This window comes from Procambarus clarkii, chromosome 9 (genome assembly GCF_040958095.1).
Source record: "Procambarus clarkii isolate CNS0578487 chromosome 9, FALCON_Pclarkii_2.0, whole genome shotgun sequence".
Taxonomy (NCBI): domain Eukaryota; kingdom Metazoa; phylum Arthropoda; class Malacostraca; order Decapoda; family Cambaridae; genus Procambarus; species Procambarus clarkii.
The window spans coordinates 20,149,511-20,172,422 of record NC_091158.1 but is presented as its reverse complement, the minus strand read 5'-3'; the positions used below and the strand labels follow the sequence as shown (position 1 = coordinate 20,172,422).

Genomic DNA, 22,912 nt, shown 5'->3' with positions numbered 1-22,912 from the left:
GTACACTAGTCCTCTCTGCAGGATACAGGGTAGACTAGTCCTCTCAGCAGGACACAGGGTAGACTAGACCTCTCTGCAGGACACAGGGTACCCTTGTCCTCTCAGGAGGGCGCTGGGTACACTAGTCCTCTCAGCAGGACACAGGGTACACTAGTCCTCGCAGGACATGGGTTGATTAGTCCTCTCAGCGCAGTGCTTTTGTGTGCTTGATATTTTAAGAACATAAGAATAAAGGTAACTGCAAAAGGCCTATTGGCCCATACGAAGCAGCTCCTATTTATAACCACCCAATCCCACTCATATACATGTCCTACCCACAACAGTGTGTTTGAGTGTTATATGAACTGACCTCATTGACATGTGATAAATAAGACCAAGAAGAAACTAATTAGTTAAATCTTTATTTACATCTTTGCAAGAATATGTAATATTCATTATGTACTAATTTAAGTTACACACATCTATGTATATTACAAACACCTGTGCATGTACCCACAATTTTTTGTATAAAAGTTAAGTACTGTACTCTAAACTGCCAACATCGTTAAAAGTCAAATATTTTGTATAATATAACATCCTCTACAGTATTAATAACTTCTGTAAACCTGAATAAATCCTTTTGGAAATGCAGGACAATTCGGGAGACAAGTTGTAGCAACACCAAACTTTATTTGAATATGTGGACTGATGCTGCACTGCAATTTTATCAATATACAGTACATTCTTAGCTCTATACTAAATTGAAAATAACAATTTTGAAAGACTTTCAACATTTAACAAAAATGTGTATACTTTCCCTATAATGATAAATTATTTGGTGTTCTCAACCTTGTGTTAAGCAAGAGTGATGTTGCCAAATACAGTAGCATACAGGACAAAATTGTCTCAAAACTCAATTTATTGAAACAAAATAAAACTACAGTTATACTTTCCACAGATATTGTAAGATCTAAAACGATTTGCATATATAAACTTTAATGTATATTCATATGTTCAGTATGCATGCTTGTAAGATTATGTGTACTGCATTTCTACTATATGTATATATAATATCTGTTTGCTATTATGACCATTATAAAGAAAATAATTATTATTGTCATTCACAGGCTAGTGATGAATGCACTTATGACAGGTGTGACAACAAAATTTGAGAGGCCTTTGCAAGTTTCTTAGGAGACACAATTAAGGAATATTATATTTAAATATGTTCTGTGTGAAAAGGTTTTCCTGATTAGCCAAGATTTATTTAATATCAATATAGAAAAGATATCTACACGAAGAAAATGTTGTAAATTGATATATTAAGATATATACTATATGTCTAAAGACTTAGTGTAGGAATATGCAGATGCAAAGAAGCCAGTGCTAAGATATATTTTATATCAAGAGATTGACAGTATGGAAATAGTAAAGAAATTATATAATGTTGTATAATAGATAACAAAGCTGTGAAAACTTAAATATTTTATATGTGAAATATACAGTCAAGGAAAGCAGCACATAAATGACGGAGCGCAATAAAGAGAGATCTAAATAGAGGCTGCTGCTCATTTCCTCAAAACTTGAGAGGAAACACTGTCTAAATACATGTTACAGAAAACACAAGAGTAGTTTTAAAAACAGACTTGGATTAAATAACTCTGGAACTTTGAAAGGAATTGGAAATTGTGTTGAAGAACTAAACAAGGAGTATAATTGGTTTGTAGTTCTCCAAAGAGAGTTGATAAAAAGAGCACTGAGATTTAGCTCATTAAGAAAGATCAGCGGGCCACTACAGCTGCCATCACAAGTGCCACCAAGATGGAGAGCGCTGGTGTGAATGTGCTCGACCCTCCTCCAGCACCAACCTTTGAAGACCTGTAAACATGAACACAGAATCAGCTTGATATCTTAAATGCAGAATGCAAAGAAGTCATATTCTCCAATACTGTGCTTGCATTCATATATTATGGTTACAAGCTTTTGTGCTGCTGAAATAAGGTGAAGGTGAAGCACTTCATTTATGGGGCCAATAGGTCCATAGCGGCTTACCAGTCTCCCATGTTTCCATGAGTGGGGTCAGCCAAAGCTCGCCCCACTAGCTTACACAGTACTAATACCACACCACCAGCAACTGCTTATAAGTGTTGGTTATTCTTGGAACTCTTCTACTTCCACTTGAGTTCCATGTCCAACCAACACCCAGCAACTATGGTGATGCATCTTTAGTACAGTTTTTCATCATATTCCAGTGCATGCTGGAGGTCGCATTGAGCCTACATATGTAAGACAAAACTTGGATATTATACAAGGAGGGGTAGCGGGCAGTGCATAAGGTAATCTATTTCCACCCCAATTCCACCACCTTTTCTTTCTCACCACACATCTTCCCTCTCCCCTTGCTAGATAGTCTCCCCAGATTGGTGCCTTCTTTTGATAATTACTTGCTTTCTCTTCCCCTCTTTCCTCCTTCTCCCCATCTGCCCCTCTTCTCTCTCTCCACCCCCCTCTCCTATCTTTTTCTCTGTCTGGCCACCCAGCTGCACCCGAGTTTCTTTTCCCCTCTTCTCTATTTTTCACCCCATCTTCCCACTTCATCCTCCCCCCTCGCCTCATCTCAGAAAATGTATTATTACACACTGACACAACTGTATTTACTATTTATCTACAGAATCGAGGTATTAGCTCTTGGACCCTGCCTTTCTTACCAATCTATTTTTCCTCTTATATGTACTACATATATTTCTTTCTTAACACAAGCGCGCGCGCACACATCCCCAGGAAGCAGCCTGTAGTACAGTCTTACCTCCCAGGTACCTATTTACTGCTAGGTGAACAGGAATATCAGGGTGAAAGAAATTCTGCTCATTAGTTTCCACCTCAGCCGGGAATCGAGCCCGGGCTATTAGGACTACGACCCCCAAGTGCTGTCTACTCAGCCACGAGACTTCCCTCCCCGAGGTATGGTCTCAGAAAATACATGATCACAAACAAAATCTACAGGAATCATAACAAATATTTCACATTTGACTCATGAAAATTTGTGTAAACAAAATATATCACGGGTGACTGCCCCAGAAATTTGGTTTACTAGTACATTATGTTTGTCACAGAGGCTCGTGCATCCTAAATAGAAGAAGAGAAGACAATAACCCCCTCCTTACCTGCTACTGTCAGTATTATATTTGTAGTTATTGAGATCATTGTCCACATCCAAGTCAATTTTACCATCATCATCATCCAAGTCAATTTTATCATCGTGATCAGTGTCATCGTGATCAATATCCACAGGCTTAGTCGGAATTGGTAGAATTGGTCTCGATGGTTGAGTGGGTCTCGTTGGTGAAACTGGTGGCAAGACTGGCGGTGAGACAGGCGGTGAGACTGGTGGCGAGACTGGCGGCGAGACTGGTGGTGAGACTGGCTTGGGTAGGGCAGGAGTGGCCTGAGGGCGCTTATCAGCATTGAGAGCGAGGGCACCATTGATGGCGCGCAGGAGTGGGAACCTATAAAAAGAAATGTTTACTTGAGGCTAGTGGCCAGCCCTGTATTATATCTACACTGTTCTTCAGAGAGATCTCGAGTAATAATACTTGATCTCAAGTAGGAATAAGCAATGAATAGTAGTAGGAATAATTACTTGAGCATAATTATTAGTAGGAATAATTACTTGAGCATAATTATTAGTAGGAATAATACTTGAGAGATCTTAAGTAGAAATAAGCAATTTTCCTTGTAAAATGCTTCTATGAAATCTTCATATGATAAATTAATTGTTCTGTATGTTTCATAATGTATAGATATTATAAAATGTTATAATATTAATCATCTTTATTAGAGCTGCCAAAATGATGAGCACCAACTGTTTGTATTAAGAGTTAAGGAAATGCACATAGTCATTACAACTAGAATTAATTTATACATAATTGTGTATCCCTACATTTGCTGTATCTAATGATACAGATTCTCCCTCCCAGAAACATGACCTCTCTCCTACTTCTCATTGTTTCTTTTACAAATGCTCTTTTTCATTGTGCCTTTAAACTCACTTCAGTTATACCATAGATTATCTCGGTTATACCATAGATTTCTAAACAATATATTTGGTACTCCACATAACCATATAACACACTGTGCCTGCTATGTTATTGAAAACTATCATAAGCTATGTAAGTTGTGATATTTCCATCATATTTCATCATTCCTCTCACTCTTCATATTTCCTTCATACATAATTCACAAAATCATTGATCTCAAACAGTTTCGCTATAGTGGGCAACCTTTCAATTCTCGACACGTCCCTATATCAGAGTAGTAGTGTGTGTGTGTTGCTGTTGAAGGAGGAGCTGTTTGTTCCACACACCAACACAATGAGAAAAATTGTAAGCCCCGCCACCGAAGCCATAAATGCCAAGGCATTACTTCAGCTAAAAATTCAGATAGAAAAAAATCCTCAGGAACAATGGGTGAACCGTTAACAAGTTGCTGGCATCATGCCCCCATCGAGGCCACTAGAGAGATAATCAATGAGAAGCACTGCGAACATCAACACAATGACGTAAGGAGCTACACCAAACATCAATATGATGAAAACAATACAAATAATGACATAATGAAAACTACACCAAACATCAACACAATAAGACAAACAAAAAAGAAACACACTAACATTAACACAATAATAAGCCCTGCAAACATCATCACATTGAGAAACACATCAAACAGGAACATAATAAGAAGCCCTACAAAGTGTAGAACTGTAGACACCGTATTCAGAATAAGAATCGTGACGGTGAAATACTGTATGTTGTCACTATTCCCAGGAGTTCACGGCCATTTAGTGCGTGTTGTTTATATACCTGATGTTCTTCGGCGAGCAGACACCTGTGAAGTCATCAGTGTCTATGGACCAGATCATGATGCCCCCGAGGCCAAGACTCTGAGCATAAGCAACCTTCAGGGCCAGAGAAACGTCATCATCGTAACCAACCCACATGTTGTCACGGAACATATAAGGCGCCTGGTGGGACTTCTGCCATACAATGTTCCACGCCCCAGCCTCGGCCCTTTGTTTCTCGCAGATCTGTAACGAGATTTGGAGAATGAATCATTTTGTTTAATATTTTGTCACACTAAATAAATCTAATTTGTCAAGGAAATTAAAGTATTCATATATAAAGTATGTTAAATGCTCATGTACCTCATTGTAGCCAAGGAAGCCGTCTTCCCTGGTGTAGGGCCCAGCGAAGGCAGTGGAGAGCGATGGGGCATCGATGCCAGAGTTGGAGGGATCGCTAAGAAGGAAGGTCCTCCCGTAGAAGCCAACACCAAGCACTAGCTTGTGTGCCGGGGCTCCTAACTTCAGGTAAAGCTTCACTGTGGCATCCTGTCAACACAATAATGAAAGTAACCTCTGATATATAAGTGCTCGGTTATGCAATTATATACTTATAAATTTTCCAGTGCTGAGAATCAAATACAAATTGTTTATGGTGAGAGTTTGTGAGGTGTGACTGAGAGAGACACTTACTACATTAAGAACCTGGTCATCATCAGATTCATCGTCTCTATAATACAACGGAGCGTTGAGCCCAGTCTTTCCATCCCACTTGCCGTGATAATCGTAAGCCATGATGTGGATATAATCTAGTTCGTCGACCAAGTCATCAACGTCATAAGCTGTTTCAATTGTAGATTTTCCTGCAGCCATGGCAGCCGTGAGCATCCAGCCATATTTGTTGAATTCCTTACGCAGCTCCTGTGAGGTTAGTGTTGAGGGTGAACATTTGTATTACATGATCTGCCCAATGATTTGTTTGATGAAAACAATCATCAATTATTTAAACTTGATTGGTACTTTAATCTCATTTATATGTCAATCTTTGTTTAATCAGATTAAAATATGAAATTATTATATAAAACACAATGAATTTCGTTCTCATTTACAGCATTTGACCCAATGAGATTTGTTGACTATTTTGTAAAAATCACATATTAATAAAAATGTATTGTCATCAGACAACACAGAAGTTTATACAAAACATATTAACTGCCAGAAAAAAATTAATTTTCTGTTAATACTATGTTTTAAAAGAAATGGGGCATTGACCAGCATACCTTGACCAGTTCAACAAAGTTTTCCTTGTCCTCTGGAACACCACCTCTGTTGGCCGGGTATTCCCAATCTAAGTCGAGACCATCCAGCTTGTGAGTTCTGAAACAATCCAACATAGTCACCTAAAGCGTCCAAATATTTTTGGAAGGCTGTGCAGTCGGTTTCCCATTGTCAAAAGTCGGAAGCCTGTTAGGTGTACCGAGGTCCCCATAGGGCCAACGGCTGATCCTGTCCATGATGCCACCCACAACAATTCATTAACAAACATATGTGAGCAAACAATGAAAACTGTTCTACTATGCATTTACTGTGCAAGTGTGAAGGCAGTTGAGAAACATTATAAAATTCAATAATACAAATAATATTTGTAACAAAAATTTATGAAGTATTTTCTATTAAAAATAAGCAATATTCATACATTCAAATGCAAATTATAATTAACATTTATTACAAAACAAATAGTGTCTAATTTTAAGATTTGTTAACATATAAAAAATATTTATTTTTTATTTGCTTACTGGATGAATTGAACAGCTGAGTTGATGAAGGCTTTCCTGCTTGTTTCAGTTTTAGCCATAGCTGAGTACTTGGTGGAACCTTCCGTCCAGCCTCCAATAGCCACTAGCACCTTCAGTCGTGGGTTCAGACTCTTCATATTGACGAACCTTTCAAGAGCCTCTGTAATACATAGTTTGGGTAAATAAAGGTGTCAGTGGACAGTTAAGTAAGAATGTTCTCTTGTTTATGACTGGGATATCTGATAGGAATTTCAGTTTGATTCTGAGCTGAGAATGTTTGTTCTTTGTGCTCGAGATAAATGTAATGTAGAGTAAAATATCCGTTAATTTGTATTGTAAACCCAAATTAATTTTTGTGGTTTAGATATTTTTTCCTGCCTCTAGGTTATGAGTGTATTTCATTTTTAAATTCAGCTTCCAAATCGCTCTATAACGAAACAGCGGCTGTTTCTCTCACGCCTTTGCCACCCAAGAGCTCCCTTTTAATCCAGGTAAGTGCATCTTCTAGATGTTGGAGCTCTACTTCCTGGGTCAGAATATCAGCCACGGTATTTGCCCATTTGAGTTCAAAATTATTTCCTCAAAGGTTTATCGCATTCCACTGTACTGAAGAAGCTGGTGTTCTTGGGTGTCGTTAAGGTTGTATCACCTGCACTAGCGTTAGCAGTTGCCCAGGAATTTCCTGATGTGGTCACCGAAGGCTAAAGCACCATTCAAGTACTGTATATCATGCAGGAGTTAGCTGAAGTCACTCTCCTCACTCATTCCACTTGTGGAAGGAGTTTCTGTAAGCCATGCACATCTGCACAACACCTATCCACCCTCAGGCCAACAAGATGGGGTGAAAAGCTTCTACCACCAACTGAAGGCAGATGCGATTATGATTCTTTTTGGAATCAGATCAGCGGCAAAGGTCAGAGAGCTCTCAGCAGCTGATCTTGCATACATTACAGATCTCCACCTTCCCAGTAGAATGTCCCATATTGACTGACTTTCACCCTCCTGGGCTGAGGTATGTTGAACTCTGTAAATGCTATATGAATACTGGAACACTTGATGATATATTGGACTTATACCCAAGATTGACTATGTAATGCATCAGTTATACAATGTGATATATTTATAAACCAGAGCTTGTAAAAGCATCTTAATCACCTTCAATGGTTAGATGTGATAACACACTAGTTTATATAGCAGCTACCTTACCCTGTCAAAGTAGGAGAGACATAAATGTATGTGTATATGTATGTATATGTATACAGGATATGGGGAAGCTGATCAGAATTGCATTTTACCTTTGTAAATGCACATTCATGACATTGTGTGTATATATATATATATATATATATATGTCGTACCTAGTAGCCAGAACGCACTTCTCAGCCTACTATGCAAGGCCTGATTTGCCTAATAAGCCAAGTTTTCATGAATTAATTGTTTTTCGACTACCTAACCTACCTAACCTAACCTAACCTAACTTTTTTGGCTACCTAACCTAACCTAACCTATAAAGATAGGTTAGGTTAGGTTAGGTAGGGTTGGTTAGGTTTGGTCATATATCTACGTCAATTTTAACTCCAATAAAAAAAATTGACCTCATACATAATGAAATGGGTAGCTTTATCATTTCATAAGCAAAAAATTAGAGAAAATATATTAATTCATGAAAACTTGGCTTATTAGCCAAATCGGGCCTTGCATAGTAGGCCGAGAAGTGCGTTCTGGCTATTAGGTACGACATATATATATATATATATATATATATATATATATATATATATATATATATATATATATATATATATATATATATATATTTAAGGTGGATAGGTGTCTGCCTTGCTATTATAATAATATAATATATAATTAATATATAATATATTGCTATATTAATAATAATAATAATAATATATTGCCACTTTCAATGAATACTATTAGACTAATTAAGGTGGTTGGATAGATGTCTCTGGGTGGCTCGCAACTGTAATGTTTACGTTTTCGAAAGTTTGAGAACACGCGCCAGTCAGCTGTGGTCCGTAATGGGAGGTGGACCCTCCTTCATTTATTTATTTGTGTTATAGCCCGTCGACCGTCAGTTGCCGCCACCAATAATTATAACAAGCTACGCAGAGGATTACTCTAGAAGCAACCAGCAGCATCACCTCATTCCTCCATATAACCGGTAATAATGTATTAGTTGTGTACATTTGACCAAAGTTAGACCTGTACCCCTACGAATGTTTATTTGCATTTGATTGGGAATAAAACTGCTAGCACGTATGAAGGTAGTTCTGCTTCTACAGTGTACTGGCTGATATATATTAGAATAGGACATTTATAAATCTATTTTGTTATTCGCTGTATCAGCCAAGACAAGCCTAAGTCATCACAACTTGTGCCGTGACCATATTAATGCTAATTAGTATAAATAGTAAGAAAGGATAATTTGCATTCTATAGAAAGATGCATACGAATGGACGAAAGGGTTTAACAGAGGGATAATAATGTGTTAAATATATCAACACGAAACAATGGGTTAACATTGTTTTAAAAAATGTTATTTACATTGGAGTGCTGGAATATATATTTAATGAGGGAATAAATAAGAGCTACCTCGCATGGGCCGACAAGTCGCCTGCATTATTTTATGTTTGTCTTTCATATTCTAATATTCTTGTGCTCTTATATCAAGAATATTATAGCCTGTATCCTTGTATCTCGTGACGTATCCTTGTGGTACGTCACGAGAGCTCACTCCGGTCCCGTACATGTAAATAACGTAAATCAAACTCGCACTAAACTTTGAATGCAAGAAACTGGTTCTATATCCATGTTAATGTGTGGCACCAAACACACACATCTGAAATATAGGAAGTGGCGACGTTTCGCCGCCACTTCCGCTCTAGCTCTTCCTTAATTTTGAGATATGTGAGTTTGGTGTGTAATTTCAGCGCAGTTATTGTGACTTGGTGTCTGTCCATGTTAATATTAATTAAGATAATGCAGTAAAGGTTAGAGCCAGCATCGTGGGACGGCGGACGAGGCAGCATGTCGAGCCACAAACCACCTCTTGCAAATACCAAATTGAATTATTTTAAACTAGATCTTTGTGAACTGTAAGGAATTAACTCTTAAAAAGTTAAACAACATAATTATTTCCACAAATATGAACATGAAAGTCATAAATTAAAAGAAAACGGGATTGAATGAGAGCATGCAGTGAAGAGCATGACCTCCACGGGTGCTGCATGGACCTGCAACACACGCATGCTCATGCAATCCAAGGGATGGATACAAGGAGTGCAAAGGAAAGAATATATTTTAAGATGAGTTAAACATCTATAAAAGAAACTACAAAAACTGTGTACAAGAGCAAGTATGCACACATGAATAACAACGCTGCAATCATTCAGCATGCAATCATTCCTGCATAGTGACAATATTAGGAAATGAATAAATAGGATAATTTTAAATTAGATAATTGTGAATTAAGTGTTAGAGACTGAAATTACAATATTAAGCTAAAAGATGTCCTGCAAAGAATAAGTTTATGAATAACATGGAGACGAGGCGAGTAGGTGTTGGCGAAAGGAAACGAAGTCCAGTGGAACAGCATGGAGGTAATATCTTGGCTGCCAGGTGACAAGAAAAGTATTTGTTTAAGCTGCTTATTGAGAGTATACACACGCTGCAGAAATTCTCATCTCAATAATATACTCACTTTTGTTAATGTCGTATTCGACATCAAGAGACGTGATAGAGAAGTTGGTCTCATTGAGGCCAACGAAGGAGTAGATGAGGGAGGTACAGAGAGTTGGGTCGATGTTTTCTATGTCGAACTTGCCCGCTCCCGGTCTGTAGACCGCCCATGACCCCAAGTAGCACACAACTTGCTGGTTGTGCTGGGCCTCTACCCCGCCTGTAATCACAAAACTCAATGTCATTCAAATAAAATTGTAAAATATCGAATAATAAAACAAAAACTGGCAATAAAATATTAACCGTCATGTGGAAGAGGCTACAAAGCGCACTAAGATATACTATAAGATGCATAATATTGTCATTAACTCTTAACTTATTCCCATTCACGAAACATGTGGAAGTCATCAGGAAAATGCCTAATTACATGACATTCGCCTTTTCATTTATTTCTTGCACGTTTATCCTGGCTTAGTACCTTCTTTTGATAATTACTTACTTGCACGTTGATGATAAAAAATGAAAGATTATGGCTGTAATTTAACAAATACGATACTACTATATATATAAAACATGGTTTAAAGACAGGGTAGCCACTGAACAGCAGTGAGCCACAAATTTGACATACTAATGATAATACCGGCTCTAGTTCAAGTATGTTTATTGAGGCAAGAAAGAAATACATCTCAAGTATGTTTATTGAGACAAGAAAGAAATACATCTCAAAGGGATAGAGTAGCTTAGGCTATTTCTACCCCCCCCCCCCCACCCCCACCCGGCTCTAGTATTATTTGCAGGCTTTGCAAAACATCATTTTCAGACCATTTCTAGAATGTGTCAAGATTCCTTTGCAGGCTGGGTAGCACAATAATCCTTAGTTCTGGTTCTCATTAGTGTTTCGTCATCAGCGAACATTAACACAAAGGTGTTTATTAACCGTTAGGTCGTTGACATATACGTGAGCGTAATTAACATGAGCACACCGTAATCATTTTTGTGTGGTGTGCACAGTATATGCGTCGCACTGCTGTTGTAAACTCCAGTGGGGATTTGTCACCTGCACAAACTCTTACTGTGGTCCCAGGCTCCTCAAGGTCTCATTCACTTCACTCCTCATACATAACATAATTGCCTTAATGTTGAGAAATAGTAAAGATTACATTCATTATCGCTTGGCAAAACATGGCGACAACTTCCTACCGTGGGAGGCGTGTAAGCAGCTGGGATTGGTAGTGTGATATCAGTAGGCTGCCAGTACAGCCCGTCCTCTACAGTTAGTTTTTCGGGGATATTCCTGAGCGGACCCTAAGCCTCTGACTGACCCACTAAGTGTTACTCGTTCCTCGTTTGTGTCCTGCTTAGACGGTGTATGAGTATTTATGACTCGTATGTTTGCTTCAGTAAGATTATGCCCAATGTGTTCAACAACTTCTGTTATGTTGAATATTGGTTGAAATCTTATTTGGTTTGCAACTGCACTGTGTTAGATAATGTCCCAGTGGTTTGTCGGGCATTTTTCCACAGTGCTGACATTTCCTGTCATCTTCTGGAACATGTAAGCCTATTTCCCATGCACATGGGTATTCAAGCCTGATGTGATGTAAGTGCACTTCTGTTGTTCTGCCTTTTCATCACAATAAGTGGTTTGTAGTTGGTTGAAATCTTGTACCAACCCGCAGATCCCGATGTTGCAGCTGCTGTGTTGTGGCCACTGAACATATTCTGCATTGCTCTATTTCTAATGTCTTGCTTAATCTCTTCTAGAGTTGTCACGTCACAAAAAAAAAATGTACTAAATTGCCCGAACCTAACCTGACCTAACCTAACCGAGGACTCACGCACAGAAAATGTGACGTAGTGGTGAAGTCAGTAAGGAGGCTGCTGTTAACCTTGACATTAGTGTTGACCTTTGTCTGCTCTAATAACACCTCTGGGAACTTAACTGCACTCCACTCCTGAGCCTGACCTTGAGGCCCCTTTTCGTCATATATGATTGCCCAAGCTCTTCAACAACCCAGTTTAATAGATGGGATGGTCTGAGATGAACCTTGGGAGAGATTTTTTTTAAATATTAAAACGATCGACAATATTTTAACTCGAATATTATTTAAGCTACACAAATATAATTTATATTACGCAGGGTTTCAAAGTATGTGGGGCATCCTATTATATAAATTTTTATTGTAGGGAAGTGGGTTACTACAAGGGTTTCAATTATTACTCTTACTTATTTCCGAGATAAAATAATTTCCGAGTATTAGTCTGATGCTAGTCAGGCCGTTGCCGAATCTCGCCAATATTGCTCCAGATGCAAGATATTGTACATTATTACAGTAACAAAATTTGTAATATTTATACCTCTTAAAATTCCAGCCCTTCGGTTCTAACTAGCGTGGTACATGTAATATTTTTTTAGACAAATAGGGGCATACAGCCTAGCTAGCGCACGATAGCCATATTGTGTACGTAAATACCAATTTGTGGAGCCCGTTCTTAGGGGTCAAGTGATTAGAACGAGACACCAATCCTCAAACTACCAGGATAGTTATCTAGATATTTGTGATGGTCTGAAAGCATATTACGGTTCCAACAACAGCCTACTTGTAAACTGGCAGGTGAACCTTTGTCCCAAACAGAAAAATGTTCTCAAGTTATACCTTTATTATATTATAAATCGTTAAAATATAAAGTCTGAGTGACTCCTTTTCTTGGAAACGTACTGAAGAACCTTGTTTTGTGTAAATCAATTTTTCAGGAATATTCAAATAGTTTTCGAATTTCATATTTCGCATGTTCGAGAATAAATACACCATAGTAACGTAATGAAACCTAACCTAACCATCAATAGGAAGTTGATAATAGCACTAATTACGTAGGGGTTTATAAATGATTACTTCCAGGGTACATGTCCCTGGGGATATGTTGTGACTCTTGTAGTACATCTCTTATGTTACAGTATTTGCTATTAGGTTAAACAAAATGCTAGAACTATCTAACAGTTCATTATTCTTATATATTTACAAACGTAATTCGAAAACGGCGTTGGTTGAACCCCTTGCATGACGTCATTGTAAGGAGTCTACGTGAATACTGACTTTAAATTATTTATGTTGGTAAGATGTTTCATAAGTTTACCGCGTCGATTAAAAAGAAGCAAGTGTATCCCTGAGTAGAGGGTAGTCAGATTCAGGTGAGATTCAGTTGTTCGTAAGAGTCCGGATTGGGTGATTCCCCTCAAGAAGTCTGGCTAATAGGAGGAAGGTGAAAGGTGGGATCAGTGAGGATAGGAGGCACGGGGTCAGCGTGAAGGTTCTGTGATCAGCTCGGGGCACGGCAGAGTTCCGTCTTACTTCTGACATTTGGAACTCACTATTGTGCCCTGACAACGGTTGTCAAGGTGAGCCGGCCTGCGTGTGCACATGCCAGTTGTTATCTGTATCCCTCTATATATCTGTGTATGTGAATGCGTGATCGTGAAATGCGTTTATGAGTGATTTATGTGTGCATGAGAATACCTTGTGTCTGCTTGTGGAGTACTCTATGAACTCAAAACTCTGCTGACCCGAATCCTGCCTTAGTTTCTCTGAAATGTCACATATACCTGCACACCTCCAACACCACACCCTCCCACTCTCACCCAGCCCCCACCACCACACCCTCCCACTCTCACCCAGCCCCCACCACCACACCCTCCCACACTCACGCACGTCCACCCCCGCCACTACACCTCAACACCCTCTCCATAAGGAAGAGGGTGTGAAGTCAATACAGATGTTAGAGTGCTTGAGAAATACTGTCAGTTCCGACACCTTAGATCCTACATGTACTGTACGTCATTGTTATCTTTGGTTGGTCTTTTTCTCATTGTTGTCTGTCTCGCAAGTTGTGTCTGGATGCTTCATTAGCTTTGTGTACTGTTTACCTTCTACATCATTACATGTCTCTATTTTTTGTATATTTATCTCTTTCTGTCTGTTTCTCACTTCTGTTCCTCTCCCTCCCGTTCACTGTTTACCGGAGTTTAAACGACCGCCGCGTACACGCCCGGATGACGGCGGAGTGAGGGGCGACAAGGGGGCAACGCACTATAATGAAATCAACACAAATTCAGTATAAAAAGTACCATACTACAACATATACATAATACAGTTGCTCAACACATTCCAGTACAGAACAACAAAAAACAATACAAATCAGAGTGAGAATTACAGCAGAATACTTAAGAGAAAAGTGCAAGCACATACATCTAAGCTTATTACATCCCGCGAACAAAGGCTGCCGTTGCCACATCTATTTTCCTACTAAATAGGCGAGGCTTTTCGCCCCCCCCCCTATCCTATCACCCCCCCCCAACTTCTCCCCCACACCTCCTCCCCACACCTCCCAACACTCGAGGTCCAAAGGTCATAAACTCGAGGTCAACCTATTGCGTCACATATTCTGCCGGTCTCTTATATTTCTGTTCATAAGCCGAACACGGTTACTTTGTTCAACAAGGATTTGTTCAATGTTACTAATGTGTGCCTGCGTATACCCCTTACTGTGCTTGCTGAGGCTGGGTTTCAGTTCATGGGTCCTGGCTCACGACCATTAATCATACGGAGAGATGCCTCATGATATACAGTGGTTGAATGAACCAGTGTAGGTTGACCTTCCAGAGCTTCCTACTAAAGTGTGACTCACTCCCACACTGACCATCCTCCCCTAGTGTGACTCACTCCCACACTGACCATCCTCCCCTAGTGTGACTCACTCCCACACTGACCATCCTCCCCTAGTGTGACTCACTCCCACACTGACCATCCTCCCCTAGTGTGACTCACTCCCACACTGACCATCCTCCCCTAGTGTGACTCACTCCCACACTGACCATCCTCCCCTAGTGTGACTCACTCCCACACTGACCATCCTCCCCTAGTGTGACTCACTCCCACACTGACCATCCTCCCCTAGTGTGACTCACTCCCACACTGACCATCCTCCCCTAGTGTGACTCACTCCCACACTGACCATCCTCCCCTAGTGTGACTCACTCCCACACTGACCATCCTCCCCTAGTGTGACTCACTCCCACACTGACCATCCTCCCCTAGTGTGACTCACTCCCACACTGACCATCCTCCCCTAGTGTGACTCACTCCCACACTGACCATCCTCCCCTAGTGTGACTCACTCCCACACTGACCATCCTCCCCTAGTGTGACTCACTCCCACACTGACCATCCTCCCCTAGTGTGACTCACTCCCACACTGACCATCCTCCCCTAGTGTGACTCACTCCCACACTGACCATCCTCCCCTAGTGACTCACTTCCGATTCAGAACTGAGGAGGACTGCAATACATTACAAGATGACCTAGAGGCGGTCTGAGAAATGGCTACTAGACGTTTACCCTGACAACTGCAGAGATATGAGAATAGGAGTTTGAGCAAGAAGACTTCAAATACAGTACAGGATGAAGGGAAGGCAACTTCCAACCACTTAAAAAGCGAGACTTAGAAGTGGACATAACTTGGGATCTAACACCAGAGTCACACATCAACATAGTAACGAGGGCAGCATATCCCACACTATATTGGCAAACGTCCAGTTGTCTTTCAGGAACCTTAAGCAAGATCCCTTCCGAGAACTGTATACATCCTTTGTGAGATCTGTTATTGAGTATGCTGCCCTGGCATGGAACCCTACTACCATAACACAAAACAAAACTTGAAAAGATAAAAAAATATGCAAGTAGACTCGTCCCTGAGCCAAGAGGACTGAGATATGAAGAAAAGCTGAAGGAACTGGTTCTCACTATACTGGAGAAAAGAAGGAATAGGGCCGACATGATGACGACGAACAAGATAATAAGGGGGACTGACAAAGTATATATAGAAGCTTAATCCTGTTCCCACCTGTGTAAATAAAAAGTAAATAAAAGATCATGAATTGGGAGAGAGCGCCGTTCCAGTAACGACCGCTTCCAACCTAACATTACGGACTCTACCTCCACTAGCCTCCACCTCCTATTGTGTTAGGCTTACAGAGGTTTCTACGGTAAGAGATGACTTGTGACTTGTTAGCAGACTTCGACCTTCCCCTTACCACAGTTCATCGTAAGCCTTACCCCTACTAGTTTTCTCTGGAACACTACCCGTCAATGTGTTTACGACAACCAAGAGCTGATGGGCGAAAACTACTCGAACTTGTCTGAAATTGCTAGCGAGACGCGGGGCACAAGACAGGATTCTCTTCTTGTAATTTCTAATTTGTTTATAACCGTGAAATATCTGGAAAACCACAGCCCAGGAGTAAGTACATACGATGTGCCCAACCATTTCTGTCCTGCTCGAGAACCCAACCCGGGGTCCCGGACTGTGTGTGGAGAAAGAAGGCAACTGTACTACGAAAGAAGAGCACTGTCTACACAACCACGGTTGTGGTAGCCAAGAAGCGCGGCAGCAAGCGGCCCGCCCAACCTGAACATTATAGCCAAGCTACAATAACCCCAGTCACCACCGTTGTGGGTCAGCGTGCCCAAAAACTACGACTTGGGAGTAATCCCGCTGGCCTATATACATTTAAGTACAGGTTAGGCAAGTATTCTTTATCATATCTGCGACTTAACCTTTTTCCGGAGTAACGCCTTCCATAAAGAAGCGCCCGGATCATATGATCTGTTTCTATTTAATGCGTTGATATATAATTATATAATTTGCGATAGAGGATGACGAAGAGCATGTCTGGCCGGGTGTACTAAAGGTTGGACAACGTTGACCACAGCCCAGAGGTACTCTTATTCTGGGAGGTCACACCTAACCACACCATTGCAATGTTAACACGTCAGGCAACGTGCCCTGACTGAAGGGCGCGGTTACTGTCTCCACCAGTGGTGAGAGTTGGTGACCCCTCCCCCCCCCCCTCCTTCCCCCTCACAACCACCACCATCCGGCAACTCCCTCCCAGGGCCAGATGGCAACCTCATCCTCCTATGCAGAGCTGCAGTGGAGGTTGAGGCAGAAGGCGGAGAAGGGTAGTGCTGCCAGGTACAGAGAAGAAAGACTGTGTGACGGAGTAAGGACGGACTGGACGGAGACAGGACCGGTCTCCCATGATGTCGACCCCCCCCCCCCCCTCGAAAACAGCTTTTAAACGAATTCCTGCCCAACAATTGTCCCCATACAACGCATGAGAGAAGACGGTCTAAGATAGACTGTCTTCATGCCATGGAGGAGTTATCAACACAGTGAGATCTCAAAGTTCACACGAAGGGGAATAACTTAAACACATCCCGAACGTCTGTCTCCCCTTGTGACTCCTGGACAGCGAAGCTGATATAACCAGTTACTCGCCAAAAACAAGTTTGACGAAGAAAACATTAATCTAAGTGGAGTTGATGTGGTACCCAGCCAGACTTCTTCAGAGTGTTGCTTGAATGCAAAGAACAGCACGCTAGTTAGAGTAGAAAGGGAGCACACAGAAGCACGCTAAGAATACAAAGAGCGAGCACACAGGAACACGCCAGGGTGAATGCGCTTGTCGACCACAGCGCCGCACCTGTGTTCCTCTATATCCAGACAAGCTCAGTGTACGCCTTTGAAAATTGCTACTAAGCTTCACCTCTTTATAATAAAATTCTACATTGTTCACCAATCCTCACACGCAAACCCACAGTTGCAGCCTACAATGTATGTTCCCACAACCTACATATGGCAAATAATTTCTAGTGTATCTAGTTCACTACAACTTTCTTAGGTAATCTAAGAAAGTTGTAGTGAACTGTATTTACTATTTGTGACTGCAGAGTCGAGCTATCAGCTCTTGGACCCCGCCTTTCCAACCAATTTATTTTTCCTCTATTATGGCGGGAGTCGAACCAGGGCCCCTTTTGACTACGACCCCTCAAGCGCTGTCCACTCAGCTGCATGGGTCCCTAACTGTATAAGTGCCTCTGTAACTCTTCCACCACCTCTCACAGCAGGTACATAATAACTCAACCCTCATTAGTTCACATATACACTAGTCTCTATTTCAACAAGTTGGAAGTCTCATGTACAAATCTTTGAAAATCTTGGCCTTGAGCGCGGGTGGTAGGAGCGGCAGGCAGGAACTGTTGTGTGATGCTCAGTAGTCCTCTCACTTCCCGTGTTCATTACCCCTTCACATTACCTTCACCACGCCGCCTCACCCACGCCCCTACCCTTCACCACGCCCCCTCACCCACGCCCTACCCTTCACCACGCCGCCTCACCCACGCCCCTACCCTTCACCACGCCGCCTCACCCACGCCCTACCCTTCACCGCGCCGCCTCACCCACGCCCCTACCCTTCACCACGCCCCCTCACCCACGACCCTACCCTTCACCACACCTTCCTCATCACTAGCAAGACAATTTGGGTTAAATCAAAACTTTTTAGATACAAACATGAAAATATCAACTCATGTCTCACGTGGCATAAGTACAATATTTAAGCAATAGGTCACAGTAAAGGCAAACGTGCTCAATCATTAGCAGCCCTAAAAGTCTAAAGAGCGTGCTTACTACAAATTAAAATTAGGCTAAGAACCTAACCATTTTAAACTGTTCATTTTAAAATAAATTTTAAGCAACCCATTCTCCTGTTTAGACAGTACCTATTGTGACGGCCGTCAATCGTCACGAATTCGTACGTCCTTAGCTTTTAGAAAGTAGTACAGTATATTGACTAATAAGGAATTCTTTTAAAATAAATGAAGTTAAAAAATAAACTTAAATATTCCTAGGCCTAGTATTACAAACACATGTACTATAATAGGCTTCAGATATCGTGTATTAGGCTAAGTGTATTAGCCTAATACGTCCTCCAAACAAAGACCCAAAATTGATTCCATGCACCCGCCAAACCCCCTGTTTATGAATGAAAAACAGTTTACACACGACTCACAACTGACTTCGTTCGAACACTTCCGAAACAAGTGCTTCACTGACGAATTTTGTTCGAACCACAACGCTATAAATGCTTCACCCACGTACTACAAATACAAATAATCGCCAACCGAACCTATACACGTAATCTAACCTAACCTATGCCTATATATGAACAATATGCTAATATATTATAATATTAATTTATATTTGAGAAAATTCCAGTTTTGAATGAACAGCATGTTAAAATTGTTGAATGCGTCTGTGGGGTCGACCGCTGGATGGAATAGACTTGAGTCGAGGATGGGTTGAAGACAGAAATGGTTCCTACTACCTAATGAACCTGTTCACCTAGCAGAAAGTTAGGTACCCAGGAATTGGTCAGCTTCTTGTGGGGTTACATCCTGAGGAGGGTCATTAATTCCACCTGTGAGGGGGGGGGGGAATCCTCAATATAACCCATAGATGTATAAATACACTGCCAGTATTTATACCTGTCTCCCGACACAATGAATTATTAATTAATATAAGGCCAAACTCAACAATACAAAATAAAAATAATTTATTGTAAGCAATATACTAATACTGTACAAGTGCAGACGATGAGTCACAATAACGTGGCTGAAGTATGTTGACCAGACCACACACTAGAAGGTGAAGGGACGACGACGTTTCTAACTAATACTAATACAAGAATCTAAATATTACAATAATGTTAGTAAGGATGAATAGACAAAAGGGGGCCTTGAATTCTAGCAGCAAGTCATCAGGGGAGTCCCGAGGCTACTGCTGTTAACATACTTGGAGTAGGGCCCGAGGCTGCACACCGACCATGCGGCTATGGTAAGGAAATACAGTTTGTGTTCTGGACGGCTGCTGCAGCGGGTTATTTATTAAAAAACAGGAAACACTTGGGCATTCGAGCTTTTGACCGCAGCAGATGATCAGTGGTGCGTTACCAATGTACCCGAGCACGTGACGTCACGTGACCTCCTGGGGGAGTCTAATAACGCCGTGTTGGTGTTATGTTTACAGCGTCTGATGTGAATAATGAGCTGTAACGGGTTCTGGCGACGCACATGACAATTGTTACATTACAACAATGCTCTTTGTAGAGTGTCTCCGTTATTCTCAGCGCTAAAGCCACTGTTACATCTCATTATAGTTACACAGCATATAGTGCGACTCCTCAGTGTGACGTCACTGTAAGGGGTCTAACTGCACCCGTATTTAGCACCAATGCGTAATAAATCATTAGTGTAACGTAGCAACTTCCACAAATTCTATTAGGACTAAGCCGTGCAAAATGCAAATGCTTCCTCATAGGCCTAGTATAGCACGTTACATTATACTGGGAGTCAGATAGCATGTATTAGGCCTAGGAGCGTTTAGATTTTACCAGCAACATGAATATAAAACCTTTTCCAGGCTGTCCAAATTCAATAATACAAAAGTCTACTTTATATTGGTCTATCACCAAGTATTTGCACTATTGGTCTCATAGTTACTACAAGTACTTTCATTTTAGGAGGCTGGGCTGCAACAACTATTGTATAACAAGGCCATAGGACCTACAGCTCAACTACTTAAAGTACCGTAAATCACTAGGCGGTAGAGCGAGGCATCCTGGTTCAGCAGACGAAGCTGTTCCCCAGTGTGAGGGAAGCGACGGGTGGCCGTGGAGGCCCCGCGTGCTGGAGAGTAACGGCTCCCACTCTACAAGGTCGCCCACCACACCACTCCTAACTGTGTTTCCCTCAACCAGTATCTTTCAACAGTCGAGTGCAGGGGAAACGTCATGTCTGGCTGACTGGTGAATGTGGAAAATGTATAAAACAGTTAGAAAATAAAGTAATTTGACTTTTTAAATATATCTTCTTTCTGGTTAATGATGGTTCGATTATAGATTTACTTACTACAATTATGATGTCATAAGTGTATCTAAGGGTAGAGACTCGTCATTTCAGTATGAAGTAGGTAAGAAACTAGGTAGAGTGAGGCCATGAGGACCATGAGGCGAGACCATGAGGACGCTGGCGGTTCGTGCCTCCACCTGTCCTCATGTCCTCACACTTCAGTCACATAAATTTAGTGAAATTAATACCGCCGTATTACTGACACTTTCTGGGACTGATCGGCCTCGGCCTCGATAGGGAAGGTGGGTTGTCTAGGTCCGTGCGCTTCTGGTAAGGCCAAACTGCTTTATATTTGACGCTTGACAAATAATTGCCCAAGAGCGAGCTCAATAGTGAGAACGGGCAGCAATATAAGATTTCAGCTTGGAAGTGGAGTTGTGCCTATAGCACGTGTCGCGTTCCAGGATAACTTTCAACGTAGACGTCACCACATCACACAATACACGATAAAACAATAGAAATATGCAACATGTAAACGTGACAATCATTGCAGACATGTAAACTTGATCCATTTCTGAACGCCCGTCCTGTGAGGCAATAACCGCACCAGCCGTGCATAACAACTTGCCTCTCGCAATTGTAGCCTAATGACTTTTTATTGTTTCCATACCCTGATCCTTTCTTGTGATAACCATGTTCTGGTCCAGTTTCAAGTGTGTCGTTCAATACCTCGTACCCACGTGTAGCTTTAATTTAGTAGCTGTATATAAGAGCAAGGATGGTACCAAACCCTGCCAGCATTGGGAGTATGTATAACGGTGTGTATACTTTCACAGATAAGTAATTAGAGCGGCGGGTGTCATTCCTTGCACGTCATATCGTCACCGGTCCGCCCTGAGGCTGAAAACCTTCCCCCTCCCCTGAAGTTAACAATGTTGCATTTATTAAGCCATTTTCACTCACTACAACACTTCCTACACCTGGTGTAAGCCTCAAGAATAACATTTTCAGAACCTGGAATAAGTAAATATTCATGTATAGTTGTGGATATTTAGATGTAGGAATAGCTCCAGAAAAATAATTAATTACAAGCTGCACAACAGGCTAAATATATGACCTTTACTATGCTGCGGCGGCTTGTGAAGGCTATCGTTTGTGTGCAGTAACACCAACTTATCGGCTGACACCAAGATATCTTAGTTTCTGGCTATCGGTGTTTCGTCAGCATGTTGAAGATGCTGCCGGCAGCATCTCCGTGATGCAGGGCCCGCAGCTTTGTCTACAGGTGTGGTGGTCGTGTTGCAAGGAGGAAGATGTTTCACAAGGTTATGGCATGAATTTAACTACGATAAGATAACACGGCATTAATATTAATGAACAATAGTTATCCCAAACACAAAGCATATTGTTCCGCGTCACTTAACCTTCAATGCCCACTCCATTATGACTTATCAACGTCTTATTGATTACTAAATAAGCATAATGTCTCAATTGCGTGGTCGAGACTGAACCAGTGACCAGGTCCAGAAAAATCACTCGAGAGAACGCCTGTCATATAATTTGTGAAAAAGGACAGTTTTCCCGGGAGTGGGGCTAAGTTATCCGCAGGCTTGTGTTACGTCCGGGGCTTGTGTTATTAGGATACAACTGATTGTATGGACACCCGCAGACACAGGACCAGTGGGCACAGTATCCAAGACTATCAACATCATCAATGTGGGACGTCATCATTTAGACAAAAAAAAAAAACGCTGTCCACTCAGCCACAGGCCCCCTGTGTGTGTATAATATATATATATATATATGTATATATATATATATATATATATATATATATATATATATATATATATATG

General features: G+C 41.1%; 1 protein-coding gene across 1 annotated transcript in view; it reads right to left on the bottom strand.

Annotated features, from left to right (window-relative positions):
* Positions 1-381: 381 nt before the first annotated feature.
* LOC123766145 (chitinase-3-like protein 1) overlaps positions 382-22,912 on the bottom strand; it is a 39,839-nt gene continuing 17,308 nt past the window's right edge. The window contains exons 2-9 of the mRNA XM_045755039.2: positions 10,334-10,531; positions 6,613-6,772; positions 6,097-6,193; positions 5,510-5,737; positions 5,180-5,365; positions 4,839-5,062; positions 3,144-3,485; positions 382-1,857 (exon numbers count right to left, since the gene is read on the bottom strand). Coding sequence (XP_045610995.1) covers positions 1,761-1,857; positions 3,144-3,485; positions 4,839-5,062; positions 5,180-5,365; positions 5,510-5,737; positions 6,097-6,193; positions 6,613-6,772; positions 10,334-10,531 — 1,532 coding nt within the window. The 3' untranslated portion in view covers positions 382-1,760. The remainder of the gene's footprint in view (positions 1,858-3,143; positions 3,486-4,838; positions 5,063-5,179; positions 5,366-5,509; positions 5,738-6,096; positions 6,194-6,612; positions 6,773-10,333; positions 10,532-22,912) is intronic.